We start from the raw sequence: 23,323 nt of genomic DNA on the forward strand, positions 1-23,323 counted from the left end.
TTATTTTCTCCTTTGTGGCATCGCACGATGCTAGCACGCATAAGTTCGGTTGCTTAGTAGCGCAGGAAAAGTGCAAATGTTTTATGGAACAATGCTTGCGACGAAAAAATAAGCACGCTATTTCTTTTTTTGATGCGTTTAATTTTTTCCGTGCGTTCTCTCTCTTTTTAATTCCCTTTATATGGGAGGAAGATAATTTGATTACAAACCTACTATTATTTTTCTTTTTACAAGTTATTATAATTCTTTTCTTCCCACTTTTTTACTTCCTTCTTTTTATTCTTCTAATCAAATAATTACAACCGTAAGTCTATTTCGACATTTTTAGCACACAGATGGCGCCAAATGTTTACGAAACAACTGCCAAGGTAAATAATCAGAATTATTGCTTCTAAATTTCTTTTTAACAAATGTGGAGAATCATGTGATCCGTTTTATTAAAAACTGCCAGATTTTGTTTACCTTAAATGAATATCGAGTACGAGTTTTACTCAAAATATGAAAGTACTTCTGAACTATTGCTATTAAAATTTTTTTTAAAAAATAAATCCTTATTGGAAATGCACCGCAATTATCTAAAAACAGCACTACCAAAAATTACAAACAAACATGTGAAAGAAGCTATTTAGAAATTGTTGCAATTAAGTATTCAAACTCGAGTCAATAGGTGGAAATAAAAGATATTGGGATACTTGATTTCTGCTCTATTGTAATGAAACTTTTTTTAAGGAAAGATTTTTTACATTAGAGATAATTTATAACGAGTAATTTATTATTATGCTATATAAATTTTATTTACAAGTCTTATACGTTTTTTAGATCTAAAAGCATATTTATTGGAGGTTGAAATCTACACTGACTGGTTGGTAACTTTATGAATAATTTTTTTCACACAAATGCAGATTAATAAATGTTAAAACTCACTTGAGAATTCTTTATCAGATTGGAGTTGTCTGAAAGGGAGCTAAAACAAAAGATTGTTGTAGTGACAGAAACAAAAAACCCTTTCTTCTTATGAGATTTCCTCTTCATAATATCAAATTATAGCTCACTTCCAACAAAATAAATGAAACATAATTAAAAATAATTTTTTTGGATTTATTAAAGGCTTTAGGAGGGTGAAATGATTTTAGGCATTTGTTATGCTAAATAACAATGTGCAGTGAAATATGATGTGGTTAATTTATAGACAAATTCATTAAAAAAAAATTTGTTTCCGTCTTTCGTTTTCAATTGAAAGAAATTTGTAACTTTCAGCATTCTAATATTTTTGATTTTTAATTTAGAATCTTCTATTTTGAAACATTTCGCAATGGAAGTAATTGCTTATTTTCTACTGCGTTATAAAGATTAATTATAATTAAATTCATTCCACTACAATTTTTCTTGACGAACAGACAGGCTATTGACCTTGAAGTTTAAGGCGAAACATAAAAATATAACATTGACTGCAGGTGCACTTGTGCGCAGATGTTAATATATATTTTCATAAATATAACTGATAGATTGTCAATTTATTTTAAAAAGGTTTTTTAATGAAGTTTCGAAATACTCTTTCTGCACCGAGTTTTCGTTTTGAAAAAATATGTACAGATGGCGCCACGATTCTTAACCGGAAATAATACCGTTAGATGCTCCGATATTGAGTGAAATTCCCATCTTTCAAGGTCGCAACAAACAAGAAATGCAATGTTTCGGAACATTTCATAATTTCCCAGAATGAAGTTTTTTTAATGAGATATACATCCTACTTGCCTTAGATTTGTTACTAGATGCTCACTAACTGTGATACTTTAGGAATCTTCCCAGCAATAATAGATTAAATAATTTCCTCAAATTTATACAATGTTACATTAAACATATCATTAATTGTAATAATGATACAGTTTTGACTTGTCCAAAAAGAGCAGATTATCCGGAATATATAAATCACCTTTTGCTATATATTATAGATAAAAAGTAAATAATGTTTCTGTCTATTTAGTAAATCTGATGGATTCCGTACGTGATCGAAATCTTTAATAGTAAAATGAAAAAATATTGCGCTGCTTTTCAATACAGCAATTGATAAGAATATGACAAAGTGCCTTGAATAAATTTTGTGCTATGGTACAAAGATAAATCTGACGATTATAAGTTTAATTTAAAATTTAGAAACAAAAAAAAATTTTTTTTTGAAAAATAAATATATTCAATGGGAAATATATTTGAATATATTCATAAATAAAATTTCTTAAATGACCTAAAACTAATATTTTAGAAACTATATAGTTATTGTTTTGAAATTATAAATTTAATTCATGCTCCATTGACCTAACGTTTCGAAATAAACCAAATGAAAAAGTTAGCAGTGATCTCCTTACAAATATTACAATTGAAACATTTCATAAAACAAATTATGCATAATGAGTGCGATTTTATTACATTTTTTAAATAAAATTTTGTATTTGTTCACTGTGGTTTTGGAATCTAAGAGATGCATTTATATCTCACAGAAAATTGAACAAATTAAAAATTCCAGGCTTGTAAAAGTCGCAAGATCCTTTCAGCTTACGACAATAGGAAAGCAAGATCTGTTTTAAATTCCAAAAGGATCTAATCTCTTGCTGAAAGTCTTTGAAAATAATCCTGTATTCTTTGAGGAACCGAAAACCGTAAGCTGTAATGAGTGAAATTTCGATTGTTTGGCTAATTTACAGAGAACTTAGTTCTTAAAAGAGTTTGCCATTCAATCAGTGATCAGATACATTTAAATTGTGCTTTTCACAACTTTGTAGTACTGTACTTTCTCGAAAATTGCAATATTATTAATATAAATACAGGATTTTTTTTTTTTTTTTGAAAATCCATAAAGTCAAAAATTCTTCTATGGTAAACTATCTTAATTTGATTGGGGAACCTTCTTTTATTTTAGCAAAACAGAACTGTTCAACAAAGAACATTATAATGGTTCTGACTGAATTGCGAAAACATATATATAATGTTTTTATGGTTTACATAAAAGATACTATCATTGACAAACGCTTTGACAATAGTAGAAAAAAATGCAATATTCGGTAGCATCTTTTTTCCTTCATGAAGATATTTAGCAAATTATAATTCTTGAAGCATGTTGAAAAGCCCTCTTAGAATGAACTCAAATTATTGAATAAAAATTATATTGTATATTGATTAAAAACTTCATTGGATAGCAAAATCTAAGTAAAAACTGATAACATATATAATCAAAAACAAGAGAAGTAGGATGGCTTCATAATTTTGGTATCGAATAAATGTTGTGATAAGTAATGCATCAGATGTTTATTAACATCTTTGTTATATTTTTGCTGGTAATTTTTAAAAATATGTTTCAGTAACTTATATTCTATCTGTAAAAGATTTCTTGTCTTTTTCTCAAAAATATAGAACGGCAAATTTGAACAATATGAATAAAGTAACAATCATTCTCCTGTTAAGAATATTAACTGTTCTTATTTTTATTTTTACCATTTATTATTATTATTTTGCTATTTGAAATCGCAGATCATTACAAAATATAATCGCGACAATTTTTTCTTTTTAATTATCAATATTTATTATCATTGAAAGAAAAAGCACATTTTGTGGGAAATTTATCTACCTTTCAAAGGTGTTAAAATCACCGTGCAACTCATCAGTCAAATCATGATTAAGTCATTGTGAAAATTCATGTAAAACTGCAATACATTTGCTTTAGAGAGAGAGAACAAATCTTTTAAAACACTTAAAAAGCTGTCCAGATTTTATGTGGACAGCATCAATCAGAAAAAACAGTCGCAAGAATTTAGCACCATAATCAATTAGACACGAGACGCTCACAAGGTCTTTACTAACAGGAACAATACTTATTTCGTGATGACTATGACGGGTAATAAATCTTTGCGGTATTAATTACCTTAATTTTACTCTTATTCAATAGAAAACCTCAGCTCTTTAATGAAGAGCAACAATTTATCTTGATAAGAAGAGTGACGCGATCTAAACTTTATTTTAAGACATCGTAAATACTGGTAATGACTAGATTGTTCACTGAAGATTGTAGTTAACCACAGCAATAATAAAATAATCCGGTGATAATATAAGTTCCAAAGGCTACTGCGAAGCTAATAAGTCATTTTAAAAGCTGAAAACCGGTTTGAGACCCACTGCTTGAGCTATTACAAAGGTGATAAAAAGAATCTGTAAAATGAAAGCGTGTGCTTCCCACATCGTTAAGTACACATCTGTTGATGAGCTCGTACAATCTGGGCCTGCGCGCTTCCTAAATTGATATTTATTACTCCATTGTTTTTTGGGTCTTTCAAAAAATGATTTATTCTAACAGAATGTGTCTGGAGAAATGAGGTGGTTGAGGAGTTAATAAAAATTAATAGTATAGACAGTTTTAAGCTGCTGTGTACTTTATTGTATTCGTTCTGTGAAGGATGAATGTGAAATAAATACAGTATTTAGAGTTAACTCTTTCCCACATTGCATGCATTTTTTTTTCTTCTTTTTTTTTAAGAAAGAGGATGCTGAGTAATTTGTGGGGAAAGAAACCCTGGTATGTGAGTTTCACGCCGCTTGGTACTTTTTTTTATCATGTTTAAAAAAAAATGAATGAAAATATAACAGAGCATTAAAAGGTGATAACTTTTTTGCATATTTGAGTGGTGTTGCAATTCACTATTCTTTCAAATTATTTTTGACTAATTTATTTTTCATCTTAATACTTTGATATTAATAATTACGCAAAGTTTTGTATTAGTTGAGAAATATTGAATTTTACTTTTGTAAAATTGATTTAAAGGCAATTCATTCTTGCTCGATCACAGTGCGGGAGTATTTAGATTTAAAAGAATTTAAAGTAATTAGGGATTTTAGCAATTATAGTACTTGAATTAATGGATTAACTCTCTATAAATATTTTTATTATAAATAGTCATTCTGTTGACAACATTCATAATGCTATCAAAACATGTTATGAAGAAGTAAATATAATGAAAATAGCATTCAAAGATCAACTAACAATAGGAGGAAAGAAATAAAACAACGATATTCATATTTCCAGAACCTTCTAAGAATGATATCGACCATTCAGTGTTATTCAAAATAGCGCACAGTTTTTTAAGACTTTTTAAAAACAGTTTCACCTTAAGCAAAATTGAAGCAGCGAAATATTTATTCTTTGAGTAGAATGTTAGTATTTCTATTCTGTGAAATCAAACAGCCCTCTATGGATTGTTTCGTATAAAATCAATCGTTTCATACAAAATCAATTACCATAATATTCAAAGATCAACTAGCAATTGGAGGAAGAAATAAAACAGTGATATCCATATTCCCAGAACCTTTTAAGAATGGTATCGACCTTTCAATGTTATTCAAAATGACACACAGTTTTAACACTTTTTAAGAATAGTTTCATCATAAGCAGAACTGAAGCAGCGAAATAATTATTCTTTGAGTAGAATGTTAGTATTTCTATTCTAGGAAATCACACATCCCTCTATGAATTGTTTGGTACAAAATCAATCGTTGCTAAAGCAATTTAATTCATTTTTAATTAAAACAAAAACGCAACGCAAAGAATTTTAGTAAATTCCACAGAGGAAAGAAGGTCGGCGGAACAACTATTCAAGGCAAGGTGTGTCATTTCATTCAAGGTCTGCCTGGAAAAGATCATTGAAAACATGATTTGAAAAAAAAGAAAAAAAAGAAGAAGAAGAAGAAGGGGGGGGGGACGCAGACGGCAGTGTGGGAAAATCAAGAGTACCTCACATAATGGTGAGTTTTGGATATTCTGGGTTCTGCGTCTCACATCAAAACTGTTCTTTCTTTTGATTCGAAAAGGAAAGGTGGAAGGGGCACAAAGTGAATGAGAGGGGAATAAAGAAGAAAGGGGAGGGGAACGAAAGAGAGAATCTTCTTTCCCCGCCCGCGCTTTCTTTTCTTTTTGCTAATTTAATCGATCCATTATCACTTCCATTTTCGAATAATCGGAATTTTCCAATTTTCAGTATTTATCTGGGCCCGGCTCGCCTAATCAGCCAGCTGGTGTATTGGCTTAATGTTCACAAAATTATACCGCTCTTTTTCTCCTTCAATATTGAGGAAGGAGAGGGGAGATTGGAAGAGGAAAATATTTTAATGAGTAAGAAGAAAGCGATTTCGCCGAGTAATGGAAGTTGGATCGATTTTATTTCATAAGTCGTGATTGCCTGCGGAAACATATCAAAAAGATTGTTACGCTGTTGCATGTGTCGGAGTAAGTTTCAAATGTGTAAATTATTCGGATGAGAATCCGATTGCAACATTGCTCTTCAAACATCATCAATACTTTCTCAAGATAATTTGCATGCAAACTTTATATGATTAATATTATGACAGTTCGTACATTTTGGAAAATGTTTCTGAGATGGGATTGGATCTTTTCATTTTGAGAATGAGAACTATATTTTTAAAAACAATACATCATATTATGATTCGAAATGATTTTTCTTTATAAAAGAAAAACAAGGGTAAAAATAAAGTACATTGCAAATTATATTTTCTACAGTAATAAAATATTTGTACATATAAAGAAAAATATATTTTCATACAATGGAAAAAAAATTATTTACCATTGTGAATATATGTAAAACTTATTGGGCTGATTATTTTTAATTCGCCTTATTGATAGAATTATTTATCGAATTGTTCCTATATAATGTGATATCAATTTTAATCGCCTAAACGTAAATTTCTAATTTTTTTTAGTTTCTGCTGAGCAATTTATTTGAATTCGTAACGATGCATTTAAAATTATCAGTGCTGTTCCTGTAATAAATAAATATTACACAGGATTTAAAGTAAAGGCTAACTTTCACAAATCAATGTTCATAGTATTTAGAAATCTGAACAAGCTCCTTTACCATTATATTTATATGCTAATCATAAAACAGCATCTAAAACGTATGCACCAAGCATACGTCTTATATACCTTTTTCCATTCTTCAAAATTATTCAGGTAATCTAAAAAATCTTTTTTTTTTTTTTTCTAATCAAAATTTATACAAATGTCTATAGTTACAACTTACAAAAATAAACATAAAGGGGAGTATAAACGGTGGGTTAATAGTTAACATGGAAGCTCAACATCAAGTCAACAGTAATTTTTGCTTAGGCGTTTTCATTTGCGATATAATTAACAATATTTATTGCGATAATATGAATAAGCACTTTATAATATTAATATGCAACCAAAGTGATTTTATTTTTAGATGTATGGTAATAAAGCTACGTCATTTTTTAATAAGTTGACTATAGGTATATATGCTATTATATCATACCTTCAATTTTATTATCGACTGTTACCTATAGTACTATAATATACCTTCTTTATGACTTAATACTATTTTCTTTACTCCCTATGAAATTCTAAATTTCGTTTTTTATATTAAAATGTGTGCGTTATTTTTACCTTGATAATTATTATAACAATTCTTTAAAGGTTTCAAAGAGAAATTGTGTTTAGATACGGACAGTAATAAAATGGAATTCATTTGTGAAATCACTATTCCTTCATTAAATTGAACGCGAAGTCTTCATAGGACATAGTACAGAAATCTAAGCAGTCAGCTACTAAAATATATGCGCATTTCATAAAATTCGTTACTTACTTCTCGTAGTAGATAGACTAAATCATTGAACTAATGTTTTATTTTCTTATATTTAGTGAATATAGAATTTTCAAATATGTATTTAAAAGACGATTATTTTCAATTATATTTTTAATTTCTGTATATTAAGTTATAGGAAATTTTTGTTGAGGTGCCTCCCCCCCCCTTCTCCATACACACACTCCTTTTTCCTTTTATTTTCAAAATATTTCTGAAAACTTCTTGAAGCTTTTAAATTTGAAGAGTAGTTTTAATTAAAATAAGCAGTTAGAAAATAAAATAAAGATGGGTTGTTTTTTTTGGTATTCTTTATTGCTTTTAGTAATGTATCAGAATTTTGTTTTAGTTTATATTACTTTCATTTGACTTTTATATCTAAAAAATGTGATGAACAATGGCAAATCAAATTATCTTTTATTCAAAGTTAAAGATAATTTTAAAGCAACATTTATGTATTAATATAAATAAACACATGGATTAATTATTATTTACACCTTTCAAAAAAGAAAAAAAAAATTATTATTCTGACATATTTATTCATCTTTTAAAAACGCATGAGTAATTTCGTGAAAAAAAGAAATATTTTGAATGGTTATCAATTCCAAAATTTGTTTGAAAAATTTTAGTATTGTGTTATGCTAGCAGATTTTTCTGAAAAGCACGATAATATTAGGAAGGTCCCCTAACATTATTTCGATTCATTAAGTACTGGTCACTGGCGAATGCGAAGAGAAAAAAAGAAAAAAAAAATGATGAAAGATAAGTTGCGATCACTTTATCAGATGAGTTAGATAGTGATTAAAGGATCAACTGAGTTGCTATTCGCTGATGAGTTTAGTTAGAAACAGGCTATTAGAGAATAATTTACATTTCTTAGGCGAAAACTACATTTTTTTCTTTCTTTTTAACTTCACAGTAATTGTTCATAACATTATTCTTTTCCGTAGTTTTCTTTTTTCGGCGCCACACCCATTTCGTTTCATAAAAATCGCTAACTCTTCAAACTGAATATGCAGTGAAAGAAATAGTTGTTTTAAGTCGTTTAAGAATTCTGTTGCTACATCTATCTCCTCCCCCCTCCTCTAATACCTGTCCTTCCTAAGAAAAAATCAACTTTTTTTTTCTTCCTCTAATTTGCGTTCTTCTTAATGTAAGGACATGAAAGTGATTGTCTAAAAGGATATTATTTAAATTTTAAGATACGTTGTAGAAGAAAGGAAAAGGAAGAATTAATACTAATGAAACATTTACGTGATTATTGCTTTGTTTCGAGAAATTTTTTAAATGACGAATTGCTTATCAATCATCTATGCATAGGTATGGAAATTACGATAAAATATTAAAATCGAATTATTACATGTGATATTTTGCATCATGAAAAATTAGCATTCTGCTATTTAATGATTCGACATTTCATGTGTCTTATGATCTTTTGTTGTAGTTTAATTGTAAGATTCTTCAATTCTAAATTGTTTATAACTTCTGGAAAAAGGAAACGATCTTTAAATGAATATTGAAACGTGGAGTTTATTTTACCCTAATAAATATTTTAATTTTTTTCTTTCACTGGGAAATTTCCAAATTGTTGATTTTTTTTTTTAAAGGAGAGTTGCAACGATTCATATATGCTGAAACTTAAAATAAATATTTAAGAAAATTCAATTCCGTTCTTTGAACAGTAGGGGGAAAAAATCTGTAAAATAAAAAACTCAGATTTTAAAAATTCAGATCATAAAAAGAAATTAATGAAGTACACACATTTGATAATTCTAGAATGTAGCCAAGATGAACTTCTTTTTTTTCTTCACGAAATAATGATTTTAGAAGTACTTAGAAATGGATTGATTGGGAAAATTCGATGATACTGTATTTAAGTGATGCTTGAACTGAATGACTTGATTCGTTAACAACTTTTCATTTGGTTTACATGTCAACATTACATCCTTCTATTTAAGGAATATTGTGTAAGTTTTCTTTTTCCACCACTGACTCCTTTTCGCAAAAATTATGAATATTAACGATACATTTCATGCCAGTTAACTTTATTTTTAATTAAAAAAGTATTGAAGTAGTGATATTTTATGATCTGATTGCATTTACATATCTTTTAAGATAGATTTTGTTTTTCCATTTTGAAATTCTGATACTTTAATCAATATATTAACTGACATTTGCTTTGCTGAGCTAATGTGAAGTTAATTCAAATATCCTTATTCATTAGCTTTAAAGTATCCATCCTTAATGGTCGAAAGAATTTATATGTAATAATTCACGTTAATTAAGTTCAAGCAAAATACACAATAAACAAAAATACAAGGACTCGAAGCATTAGAATTCGTGTTAAAACTGTGCTTAAAAAAAGTGCATTTTCCAGATTTACGTTTAAGATAATAAATTTCTGCTCTAGGTATGTTTTTTCCAATAGAAAAGCATCAGAACTGCGAACCCTATTAGAGGTTCTAACGAATAGATGTTTATCTGCAATTCTTTCTTCCATAGATTTCAGTCGTAAATCAGTTGGGGAAGAAAAAGTGAAATCCGCCAAGACTTGTCGTTGTCACATTATTGCAACATGCAAATAAATCTACGAGAGTAAACACCAAAGTGTGCGGGAAAAAACGCTCATGCCATTTGAAAGTACTCAAATTTATCGAACATTTAAACTGCTATCTATTGGGGCGAAATTTTTAATCTTTATTAATATTTTTTTTTCTGTGCCGTCGATGCGAGAAATTCGCATTTTATCCAGTTCTTATCTTTCCCATTCTTTGCCTTAAATCATGGGTTCCGGTGCTCGATCATCATGTCTCATGATGAACGTGCAGCAAAACATTGAGAGCATCTATCTAGCAACGGCGAGATTTTTCTTCTGTTCCCTTCACCCTACTCCCACCACGGTTTCCGGGCTCTTTATCAAATTCCACCCTCTTTTCCACACTTTGGGGCATTCCACAAATCACGTTTGGGATTAAATGAATTGGTGTTCTTTAAATCATGGAAATAGATCAAACAGATTCATTATTAAAATATTTCTCGAAGGAAAAAAAAAAAAAAGAGAGAGAGAGAGAGAGAGAGAGAGAGAAATTTTTCATTGTAAACTAATGAAATAAAGGAAGAAATCAGACACAAATTGTAGACGATTTGTTGTAAGTATTAAAAATACTTGACGAATATAAAAGATTTAAATGTGAAATAACTTTGAAATATAAACAAAATAGCAAAAAATATATAGCTAATTAGATATACGTTTCATTTTGTACATATTTTAATTATTGCCAATCTAGAGACAATGGTTATAATTTCACCCACTGGCTTTTACTAGGCTTTATATTTAAGTAGGCTGGATTGGTGTAGGTTATAAAAAAATATAGCTTAATTAAAATTAATGTGATATTTTTTCCTCATTTATCTCTATAAAGTATTAAACCAGTTACTTAAAAAATAATAATTGTAATCGGGAAATTAAATCGTTTAGATCATGTAATAAATAAAACAAAAAGGTGTGAATCTACTTATTAAATAAAAATTTTTTGATTCTTTTTAATTTCAAATGCATTATATATCAAAGAAAAAAATCAAGTTCAAATATTTTTGACCATGTCTATTCAAATGAAAATTTGATTAGTATAATATATTCGAGTACTATCAAGTATAAATACTATCTATTTTTTAAGTCAAAAAAAAAAATCAAAGCAAAACTTTTTTATGTGTCTATTGGTATTGTTCTGTCGCTCACACATCAAATTTAATCAAGTACTTTTTCAATTTCATTTTCATTTTATTACCAGTGTATTACATTTTTGACGATTTTGTTTCACGATTTAAAAGATAGTCGTTTTCTTATTTATTTTGTGTGTATATTTCGAAGATTTTTAAATGCTGTCGTTTCCTGTTTTAGTAGTTTTTGGTAGTTAAACTTTTTGGATTAAAAAGAAAGCTCCGAAGAATTAAATTTTCATTTGAAAATCAAGGAATTAGTAACAATACCATAAGCAGCAATAATATTAGCAACAAGAATTAGAATACTGAATTATTAAACTGTTTGCTAAAGTAAAATAAATAAATAAGAAATACATTAAAAATATTGACATTGTTACTTCAAGTTACAAAAACTAAATTATCCTCTCATTTTTCATTCTGTATACGATTTTTGTATTGCCTTTAAAGAAATTTCTTTTTACTTTGATTCAAAGAAATCAACTTAGCTAGATTGAGATGTAAATATCACAAGCACATTTTTACTGAAGTGAAATCGACCTATCAATACATATTGGAATATCTTTATACAGTCCCCTCCGGCGCTTCGGAGTGATTTATTGGATGGAATTTTAAATTCCCCCTCACCCTCTGTACAACTTATTTCCCGGTAAGAGCGAATCAGGGAAAAGGTCCCACCGACGTCAAACACCGTCCTTTCCAGTTTGAAATATTCCGAAAAAATTCGTATCCGAGCCATTCTTTCTTATTAACTGCGTCAAGCCATCCGTCTAAATTATGAAATGCAACGTCAGTGCCGCTTTAATTGGATTAAAAGGAATCGGACAGTTCCAGAGATAAGACGATCGTGGGATTTGCGAGGAAGATTAATGGGGGGAGATTAGATGGAAAATGTCTCTCGTATTTTGCTTCTATGCTAATAACATGCATCCCGGGGACCATCTGTGATTATTGTTTGCAATTTAAGAGCAAGTCTCGATGATAAAAAGTCAGGAACGGCAAGTGCTGCCATCATTCGTACGAACCTCAACATTTGGAGTCGATTTATATATAATATCGTAGCGATAAATCATATCCACGAGGTATATTAAAATATTGCGAAGTGACAAATCGACATCCGCGCAAGCTCAGCATTTCATTTTTGTCAAAATTTTTATAAATGGATTCTTTTCACCTGTTGATTAAGTGATGTGAAGATAAATGGATGTTTATTCATGTACTAGAGACCTACTAAACGTGAAAAATAGTCCTAATTTTGATTTTATATCAAAAAGTATGAAAGGAATAGCGTAAAGTCTATAAAAAGGGAATTATTGTGACTTGTAGTATGAAATGGATATATATAATTAAAAAAATTAAAAAATTAGAGGAATAGTGTTAAAATTCGATAATGACATGTCGTAAGATTTTTAATTATCATATTGATAGCATCTGATCTTTCTGTCGTATCTATAAATCCAAATCGCATTTAATATTAACATTGCAATTGCAAATTGCGTTTAATATAACATTTTAAAGAATTGAAAAAAGATGTTTAAACGATTAAAACCTTTGTTTTTAAATTTAATTTGTAATTTCAATGGTATAAATTTTGTTTAATTGATGTATAGTGATATAAAATTAATAGCTGTTGCTTGGAACTTATAAAGCAATACAGTTTTTTTAAAAAAATTCGCTTTTTCTTTTTATTTTCATAAATATATCATTTAGATGCAAATTCGTCAGTTTATTTTTAGCTATGACAATAAAAAAATCATGTCATTTGAAGTTAAATGACAACATTATGTGTAATTTTCATAAGGTTGATTTTGGTACTCAGATCTTGTGTTTCTGCTTTTAAGACTCCATTTCCTATCGAATGATTTAGAAGATGTGTACCGTTTAATTTTCTTACAATCAAATGGTTTCTTTTTCTATGAGATTGACGAGAGATTATATTAGATACTGGCAAAACCAAAAGAAGATCCATTTATATACTTGTAACTAACAATTATATTACAGAGTGATAATGAGATGTAAAAGAAATGGTTTATTTTGTCTTTCCCTGAACACTATAATAATCCTGACTGTTAGTAATTTTTGCCACCTCATTACACTAACATTTTTCCAGGCATCGTAATTGGGACGATGAAAATGAGGTGACAGGGGATCAAAATTCAATTGAGATAATTATTGATTCAAAGAAAGTTTTAAATAAATACTATACAAAGGAAAAATTAATGAATTTTGTCTGAAATTAAAAAAAAAAGGTTATTCTTATGCAAATATGCTGCCTAAATTATGAATGAGAAGGATTTAGAAGCAGTTGCAACAGCATTTTACTAATTCTTAATATGAAGTGGAAATTCCGTAAGTATTTTTAAAAGTTTATATTAGAACTTTTTAAAATATGCGTTCCGACCTCTTCTTCCTCTCAACAGGCGGAAGCATAAGCAGGTATACTTATGGCTGATTCATCAGTAGAAGCTAACAAGCAAATTCACTAATTCTTTTTGGTAAAAATTAGTTCATGCCTCTTTGACCAATCTTATTTACCATACACATTTGAAGAATAATTTTGAGGACATGAAATATTTTTGGAATATAAAAGGAGGGGATGGGGCAAATGGAAAAAGGTTGACATGCTCTGGTTTTGTTTTTGTAGTATGTGTCCTGGTAAACCCGAAAGAATAACAGAATAAATATGCGTTCAAAAATTATATTCTGATGAATAAGTTTTTTTCTTCGCAATCTCTTGCAAATTTTTGATTATGTAATTGTTTGTTTAATTCCCACTAATCGCGAAGTATTTCGTGCGTAGATTTAAAAGAAAAACTATTGCCGCATGGACACGCCGTTGAATATATTTGGCCAAGAACTCGATGGGTGACTGTATTGATAGCTCTGTATAAAAGTCAATGAGTGAGTTGGCATACTAAGCAAGGATCAAATTATCTGTTGATATACTAAGCAAGATTTTTTTTTAAAAAAAATCTTATGATATACTAAGCAAAACACAATAAGTGGTTTTTGTGTTTGCCATTCAGAAGAAGGATTCGTAAAGAACAAAAGGAAAAATAACATTTGACCTGCAAGCTTATGAGACGCACTTAAGATGCATCGCTTTTAAAAACAAGGAAAAATTTTTTCAAATAATATTACTAATAATGACATTCACAGACTTTATCCTTACAGTGCAACAAATCTTCTTTTTCATCTCCTTTCCTTTCTATGAGTGCTTATGAAGATAACTTGTTACCTGGAAAAATTGCTAAGAGACAGAAATCTCCATTTGCCTCAAACATTATAAACTTTTGTTTTAAAACATCTTATCTCAGTAAAGTAGCATAAAGTTCAATACTTATAGATCTGCCTTAAAAATACATTCATTTTAAAATTCTTACAATACAAATTCCCATTAAAATTTCTGAAGACATTTTTATCATATTTTGTTTGAAAGGAAAAGCGCTTACCTTTAAGTAGATCCGAAATTCAATCCTTGTGTTTCATTTCTACGAATGGGTCTGCCTCTCCTGTAGTCAAACAACTCAATTGACTGGAAGCAACTTGACTACTTCAAGGGATCGGTCTAAACAAACAAAACAGTATCCGAATAGAAGAGACAGCCAGACCACGGGGAGTTTCTCCGATTTCAGGTAAAGATAAAAGGGAAAGAGGGTATGAGAGATTTATGGCCCACATACGAAACCTGTCGACAACAATGACTAAACTGTTAAGCCTCGAAGTTACATCAGTATTCTTGTTCTGCGTTAGAAAAGGACCGACCATTTTTCAAATTCTTTGAGAAACAACCTTCATTCTGAAAATTTTAGTATCCGTTGACTAAAAGAGTTGGCAAAGAGATTATTCATCTGCTATAACTTTTTTAGTGTTTCCTAGTTTTATTTATGCAATCCCTATTTTTTTTTAAAAAAAAGATTAATTAATTTGTTTGGAATTTTCCCTTTTCTCTATGCAATTTTTCTCCCTCAATCAATATAGAGTTTTCCGTTGATGTAACTCAAATATCTGTTGAAATAGGCTCGTGAAGCAACAGGAGAAAGACAAACTATATAGACTCTTTCAAAGAAGTTTGTTAAAACTAAAGCTTAAAAAATGAAACTTTTTATCAAATTTTTTGCATTCACCAGTCACAAAACATATGTTCCTTATTAATGAACGTAGACAAAACATGGAATAAGCAGATTTTCTTTGAAAATTTAATACGAATTTAAATTAATGATATTACTGAAATTATAATGATGATATTATTAAATTATATCTTTATTCTATATTAAAATTTTGGTTAATATAATATAGTTTTTTAAATGTCACATTACATAATCTTTGAATATCAAAAACAATTAAATTTCGTAGTTATAAGTTAGGTAAGCTGAAGATATATCTTCTTAATTTTCTCGTATTTTATACAGCTGAAGTATTTAAGTAACTAAATAAATAAAAAAATGAATAAGAAATTGCTGAAGCGGTAGCATCTTAAGTACGTCTTTTAAAGCTTTGCGCCCCTGACCAGCCATATTTAACTTGAAATTCCACAACAATTTGGGAAAGTTGAAGGTTCCAAGATACTTTTCAATTTCTTTTGATACTGAATGGAGACTGGTCACTTGCCAGGTAAGAAATTAATTTTAAAAAAGAAACCTTTAAAGTTATTACACTGTATTATTCAATTAAACGAAGTCTCGGTATTAATATTCGTATTCGTTTTCATCATATTTTAAAACTTAAAAAAATTCTTCAGAATTATTAAATTTAAATGATCATTATTTTAATGAAAAAAAATTTCTTTCATTTTTCTTAGTTAAAATTATTAATCGATCTAAGCAGACCTTTTTTTTTCTTTAAAAAAAATATTAAATATGAACCGTAACGAAATTTTTTCTTTGGTTTGACCCAGCTGCCAAATAGTTAATTTTGGCAACTCAAAAAAGTGACTAAAAATAAAATAATATTCGTTCCGGGTTAAAAATCATACCAGCTAGCTCATGCCACTTTCCTCTAGTGACCAAAAAATTCAGTTCTGTAATTATAATGGTTATTTAGCTTTGAGGAAAACTGTTTTACAAACCGATTCCATCGTACCCGTTAAGGTTTTAGTTAAAATGCATAATTGACGAATTAATTAATTATATAATTTGATAAGGTGATCCAATAATTATACAGTCTTTTGTATGTACAACAAAGGAGAGTTATGACTGCAAGCAAAGAGAAATTGAAATCCTAAAAGTTTTTCCCATATCCTTTATTTCCAAATTATTGTCTTCCAACAGTGTAAATGTTGAGCTTTCTTCGTAATAAAACTGAGAAACACTAAAAAAGCTAATTTTTACTGTAACAAACAGTGGTTGAAATATGTTGAATATCAATCTAATCAAGTTCACTAGTCCTGGGTAAAATAGAAGTGACTGAAAATGTGAAAAAGAGAGGGAGGGAGAGAGAGTAAGAAAAGAAAGGAGACTTTAGCAAATAAAATAGAAAAAAAATTATATTAGTTCTGATTGAATCGATTCAGGCTTTTATTTCGTTAGTTTTTTCAGTTTGAAGCCAGTTCAGTTAATAATTTGTTATTTCAAAACTCATTACGACTGGTAAGGAATGATTAAGCTTTGAAAGAAATTATAACTGGAAGCAATTAATTCAGATATTCTAGAATGAAGGTTGTTTTATGAGAATTTTTAATTACATAGGTATTCTCCTGGTTACCCATATCTAATAAACTTCTTAAAACATGCATTAAGATAGGAAAAAAGGAATTAAAATTCTATAAAAGTGAATTTTTTTAAATTATCGAACCTCATGAGCTTGAGCACGCCTCCGCAAACAAAACACTTATTATTAATAAGATACAAAAGGCATCAAAAGTATAAGTCGCGATTTATTAAAAATAAAATTTCAGGTGAAATTGTTTTCAATTCATGGAAATCATCTCTTTTATAATTGAACATGGACATGCCCTGAGTTTTTTACAAATCTACAGCTGAATAGGTCTAAAAAATCCTAAGATTATTGATAAGAAATAATTCTTTTTTTCATTATTGTTATTATTCATCGCAAAAAATCTATATTCTGAGTTTAAGCACATCACATAGCTTTAAGTGTAGTTTAGTGCAATTTAATACTTTAATAATTCTTTAAATTTTTCTAAATAATTTTTATTATCTTATAAACACTTATTTGTTTACAGCAATTAATAGATTTTTCATTGCTGAATATAAATAAAATTCAAATTAGACCATTCAATAAATTATAATTATTCAACAAATTCTTAAAAAATAAAGTGAGAGGCGTGCAATACGTTTATTTTTAACTTTTAATACGCTTTGCTTCTTAATTTCCTTTCTTTCTTTATTGTAAGAGAAAACTCTGTAACATTTCTCAAATGCAATTTTCTTCGTTTAGGCCCAGAATGATAAAGGAGAAAGTCACGACCCTGTGCAAAGAATGGGCTCGGTGGAAATGTTCTTTTCGCAAGCTTACCATACCAAGTTCATCTGAAAAGCGTGCAAATCACCTGAATTTTAATTCATATTAAACGCAGCTTTCAAAATTTATTCTTTGTATGCTGAAAATTAAATATTTTCTGGAATTTTTAGATTTGTTTCTGTAGGATGATTAATAAAATATTTATGGCACCCAAAATTCTTATAGTTTCCAGTTTTATATAAGCTTACATCCAAAGAATACAATACATACTTAAGAATTCGTCAGATATATGCGTGCAATACATTATCAAGCCTGTTTAGAATACTTCCGAGTGATTCATTCGAGAAATGCGAGAAAATTTAGGGATACATAAAGAAGCCGAAAGAAATGCTAAAAAGTCTCATATTAATCAAACGCATCTTCTAAATATATACATATTATTATTTTTTTTAAATTCAGATATTTAAATCATTGATTTCCGTTTCTTCATCCATACACAATTGTACATTCATTCCATTTTCTCCTTGATGGGTAACTTCGACTAAAGATCTGGATTTGCTCTTTGATACTTCCACTCATTAATATCTGAATGTCGTTAGACTAATAATTCTGTATTTTTCCTATAAAAATGGTAGAGATATAAATTAAAAAGTGAATGGGAAACCACTGTGAAAAATGAAAGCTGTCCATTCGAATCTTTCTTATCTCCCTTTCTCTATAACCATCAAAACAACATATAAAGGGAAAATGGGCTTTAAATAGCAGGTTTAATTATTATTATTATATTACGGGTAGTTTTTTCCAATTAGGGAGCTGAAAATCTCTATGCATCCAGTTTTAACTCTCCTAATAAGATTTAGTATGATTTTAATATATCGTTTTGGTTTCCTGATAGTTATATAAAAAAAAAACTTGATATTAAACTGCTACTCTCATAAAATTAATATGTTTTTTCTAGTTCTTCAAATTTCTTATTAATTGCTTTGCTTATTTTATTGATGGCTGTTATTTTTTATCAACGTGAAGTTTGAGATACCCTTTGATGTTTGGATCAATTTATAAGAAAATTATATGTCTTTTGATATGAAAAAATAAACTGTGGTATGCATATGTGTATTGACTTGGTACTAAAGCAGAACGTAAAGTAAGGAAAGTCACAAAAATCAAATCTGCTTTAGTATTGAGGAAAGTGGATAAAATTATATACAAGCTGGTTATATTAATCAGAATTTAAAAAAAAATATTAAGTAGATCTTTTATCATTTAGAAATTTCAAAGAATATAAATAAAAAAAAGGCATAAATTAATGGCCGATGCATTATTCTGACGAGAAGTTAAAACTCTTTTCAAAGCTTTTAATGTAATGAGATTAATTTAGATTGAATAATATGCTTATACTTCTAAAGATATTTTTTAAAGAATTTTAAAAGTCACAGTTTTTTTTGAAGTATTTTTCTTGTATTTTAATTTCATAGAATATTATTTCTATTTCATTATAACTATTATAATAATTCGTTTAATAAAATATTATTTGGTTTTTTTTTTATATAGAAAGGAAACGAGGACGACAGACTTACACCCGCTATCAAACTCTGGAGTTGGAAAAAGAATTTCACTTCAATCGTTACCTGACCCGACGAAGGCGTATTGAAATCGCTCATGCTCTATGCCTCACAGAGAGACAAATTAAAATTTGGTTTCAGAATCGCCGCATGAAGTGGAAGAAAGAAAATAAGGCCAAGTTAGAGGCTGGTCTAACTATGGGCCCTACACCCCCTGAGCTCACCCATCTGGGAGAACATCCACAACAGTGAACGGACGAAGAGTTCTCTGAGTCCATTTTGATTTTCATCTCTCCATCTGGCTTTGTGGAAAAACTTTGGTAGAAGTATAAAGTTAGGTTTAATTTATCGGTTTGATTTGTCACTCTGATTCTCATTTCGTGTCATCTGTAAATGAAACACATCGATTCTTGTTCTGGTAGTAAAATTTACAAGGAAACCGAACGCTATTCTCACACCAATACACATATCTAGAAGACTGATTAAATGACTCAGAAAAGGTTTAAAATCGGTACATTAAATCGGAAATGTTCCTCCATTGAACCAAATACACCAAGACTGCCAAACAGGGATGGTTAGTAAGTGTTTATTACTCTTCATCAATTTTGATCATAGAAGAAGAATGTGATGATGGTTTGTTTTCACCTATATCTATTTGGCAAATTAACAAATTACATTATTAGCATCTGAGTCGTGTTCTTTATTCCTTGTAAATTCCCATTTGTACAGTCTAGCATGTTTTATTTCAATGGTAAGTTTTGTATGAGATTGCAGAAACTGTAAATGATATCTTTTTCGAAAAGAAAGTGCAATGTGTCTCCAAGCTGAAGTATTTCAAAGTCTTTTTAAAAGCGAAGCTGCAGAAAGATCGAACGAACTATTTTACATGTACATCTAAAAAAAAGAAAATGAGCATAAGTTTGTCTAAAAAAAAACCTTGACTTTGGGATTAGAAAAATAAATCAATTCGCAGCTGAGCTATTTGGATTGAAAAAAAGCACGGAGCTGTAAAGTGGTGAAAGTTCAACATTTTTTTAGATGACTAATCTATCAGTGAACATGCCAGTCTTCGTGAAGCATATTTTTGTGTTTAAATGTGTGTTATATGTTGTAATTGATGAAAAATACTGGTGAAATGTTACTTTTTTTGTTTTCTTTCGATCTTTGTTTTTGTTATTTTCTCAGATAGAATTTTTAGAACTCTATGTACTTAAAATGTACCTGCCAGAATCTCTTTTTGGATTTCAATGAAATTGGATTCACTTAAAAAGCAAGGCGAATCAAGCTTAAAATTAAACTATAACTTTGCCTTGCTGATTTTCCCGGTTTCTGTTTTGTAAGCAATTGCAAGAAAAGTTTAAATGTTATGTGTATACAATTTTTATGAACGTTCGTAATTCCTTTAAAAATACAACATTTAAATCTGTCGCTAAAATATTGTGTGGTAACCAACCTACTCTTATTGAAAAAAACATTAATAAAAATATTTAAACACAATATTTTTATGGAGTAAGTAATATGGCAGTTATAATTTATTCAACAATTTTGTTTATCCACGCGAGGTTTATTTTATGAAAAAAAAAAAAGCTTAGAAAAAGGATTTGAAACCCATTCCTATTTTAAACATATTATATACGTAACAATGTAAATAATGTAGCTAAAAGTCATCTGGTGATTTTAGTTATACGTATATTGTTAAGTGTGATTATTGTTCTTAAATGTTTATGTCCTTGCACCAACAGCTAAACAAAAGCATGCATAATTTATCGTTAAAAGAAGGCTTGTGGAAAATAAATTGAAAGTAATGTATTAATAATTATAATTAGTAGTTGCATAATGAAATTCAGAACAAATGGAATACTTTCTCATTTGTTGTTACTAGAACCATATATAATTAATGAAGCATGCATCTTAAGATGTTTCGAAAAATGTTTTCAATTGGAATATTACTCATAGCCTTCTTTAAACAGCTTAACTTATGATTCATGCTTTAGCGTAAGTTCTCATGAATGGTGTGTGCTCTAAGAGCTAGTGGTAGACGTGGAAATTGTTTTTCTGTGACTAAAAGTTATATATTTTATTTACCATACTGTTTTTTTTTTCTTTAGGTTATAACAAGCAGCAGCGCAACAGTTTTTGATTTTCAAAAACAGTTTTCCATTTTGGATTACGGGTTTAACCGGTGTTCTGTCAGAAAAGTGTTATCAGTTTTATGATTACAGTTTTCACGGCTCAATATTTGTTATATTTAAAAGACCGTTAGAGTGATTAGCCTTTTAATACTTCATTTTGTACGTACACTGAAACTTTTTTTGATGCTAATTTCGTTTTTGTAGATTCATTGTTATCAGGCGTTATCTTCTTCAAGCAATATGCGAAATCGGAACCACACAAAAATTTACAGTTCCTATTTAGTTTTTGAATATTCGTTGCTTTGGCATGCTACATGACTGCATATGTTAAAGAGTTTTTTTTTTTTTTTTTTAAAGGTTTAGTGGAATAATTGCAACTGACTCTAGGTTTTATTTTACTATTGCTTACTTTAATGAATTTCTCGTTGCGAAACCACTCAAAAGAAAAAAAGCGAAAAGGGAGAAAAGCGAGAGACAGAATTAAAGAATTTTTTTTTTTTTTTTTAAATGGATGATAGAAAAAAAAAAGATATGAGATTAGAATGAAAGAAATGAGAGAAGGGCTATTTTTTATTTCTTTTCCTGATGAAATATCTTCTAGATCTCAGATTTGCAGCAAAGTGGAGTTCTTTCTTTCTTTTCTTCTTTTCTTTTTTTTCTTTTTTTTTTTTTTTTTGGTTAAACGCACAATTTTTCTTGGAATTCAAATTTTGCTCTAAATGTTTTCACCTCTCTCTGTAATGATGAATTGTATTTCTTTTTACTTTGAGCTTGTTGTCCGTTTTCGGAAACATGTAACCAGTGCTTCCATTTTTCTAAGTCACGAATTGTCACTAACATCATTTATTTAACCACAGCTTTTATTCGTATGAAAGACAGTTTCACGAACTTGGTTAAAGGCATTGAAGTCAGTTAAAAGAGGAAGGAAGCCTCAGGCACTACAGTAAATGCATTTTTCCTTTAGAATTCAGCTGCGTATGCTCTCACAGGGGTGATATCTAAGTACAAAAGAAAGGAGGAACCTTAGTTCCTATCTTCTCTTATCTGTTCCTTTGTGGAAAGGAGAAAAGAAATTCGAACAAAAGGTAACATCCAAAAGCCAGGTAACGTTACGACAAACCTGACTTAACGACTGACGCAACCTTCGCCTGTTCCCCTACCTAAACAAATTCCAAAAGATTTTCCCCTTCTGCCCTTTCAGCTCTTTCCCCTGAACCAGCAGATACAAAATCCTTTGTATATCTTCGTCTTACGATTGTGAAAATTCAGGAATCAAGATTCTAAAAGAAAAGTTCAAATGGTCGTTTATAGCCATAAATAAGTTTTTGGAAAGAATCGGAATCTCTTTATATTTAGTTATTTAATATTTCATCAAAATAATGAAATAATGTTATGAGATGAATGAAATCCTGTCAAAATAATGAAATCCTGTTAATCACTCATGAGAAGTTATCCCCCCCCCTTCTTCTTTCCTTGTTTAAAGTATTAGGGCTTTAATGGAATTTCAATTTCAAGATCCATTTCTTTATCAGTTTTTTCAAATCAAACAGCGAGTTTGTATACTTAAATTTTTTAGTTTTAGTTTAGTTTAGTTATATTAACGTCCCGTTTAAAGCAACACTAGGGCTATTTTGGGACGGACCTCGTAATTTTGAACCGCGGTCAGATGACGAGGACGACACCTGAGCTGGCACCTGCCTCTCCACACCACACCAGCGGGAGGACGTTTGGTCAGGACGGATTTAACGTGCAACAGACCCCCTTACTCGACGGTTCTTCGGTGGAATAGCTAATTTTTTTTATTTTTTTTAGAAATAATGAGAGGATGCTT

General features: G+C 29.3%; 1 protein-coding gene across 2 annotated transcripts in view; it reads left to right on the top strand.

Moving 5' to 3' along the window:
• LOC129958311 (homeotic protein antennapedia-like) overlaps positions 1-20,166 on the top strand; it is a 202,684-nt gene extending 182,518 nt beyond the window's left edge. For both annotated transcript variants that reach the window (XM_056070709.1, XM_056070708.1), the window contains one exon: positions 19,350-20,166. In XM_056070709.1, the coding sequence (XP_055926684.1) occupies positions 19,350-19,612 (263 nt within the window). In that variant the 3' untranslated portion in view covers positions 19,613-20,166. The remainder of the gene's footprint in view (positions 1-19,349) is intronic.
• The last annotated feature ends 3,157 nt before the right edge of the window (positions 20,167-23,323 follow it).

Source organism: Argiope bruennichi, chromosome X1, assembly GCF_947563725.1.
Source record: "Argiope bruennichi chromosome X1, qqArgBrue1.1, whole genome shotgun sequence".
In the NCBI taxonomy this organism is placed as follows: Eukaryota; Metazoa; Arthropoda; class Arachnida; order Araneae; family Araneidae; genus Argiope; species Argiope bruennichi.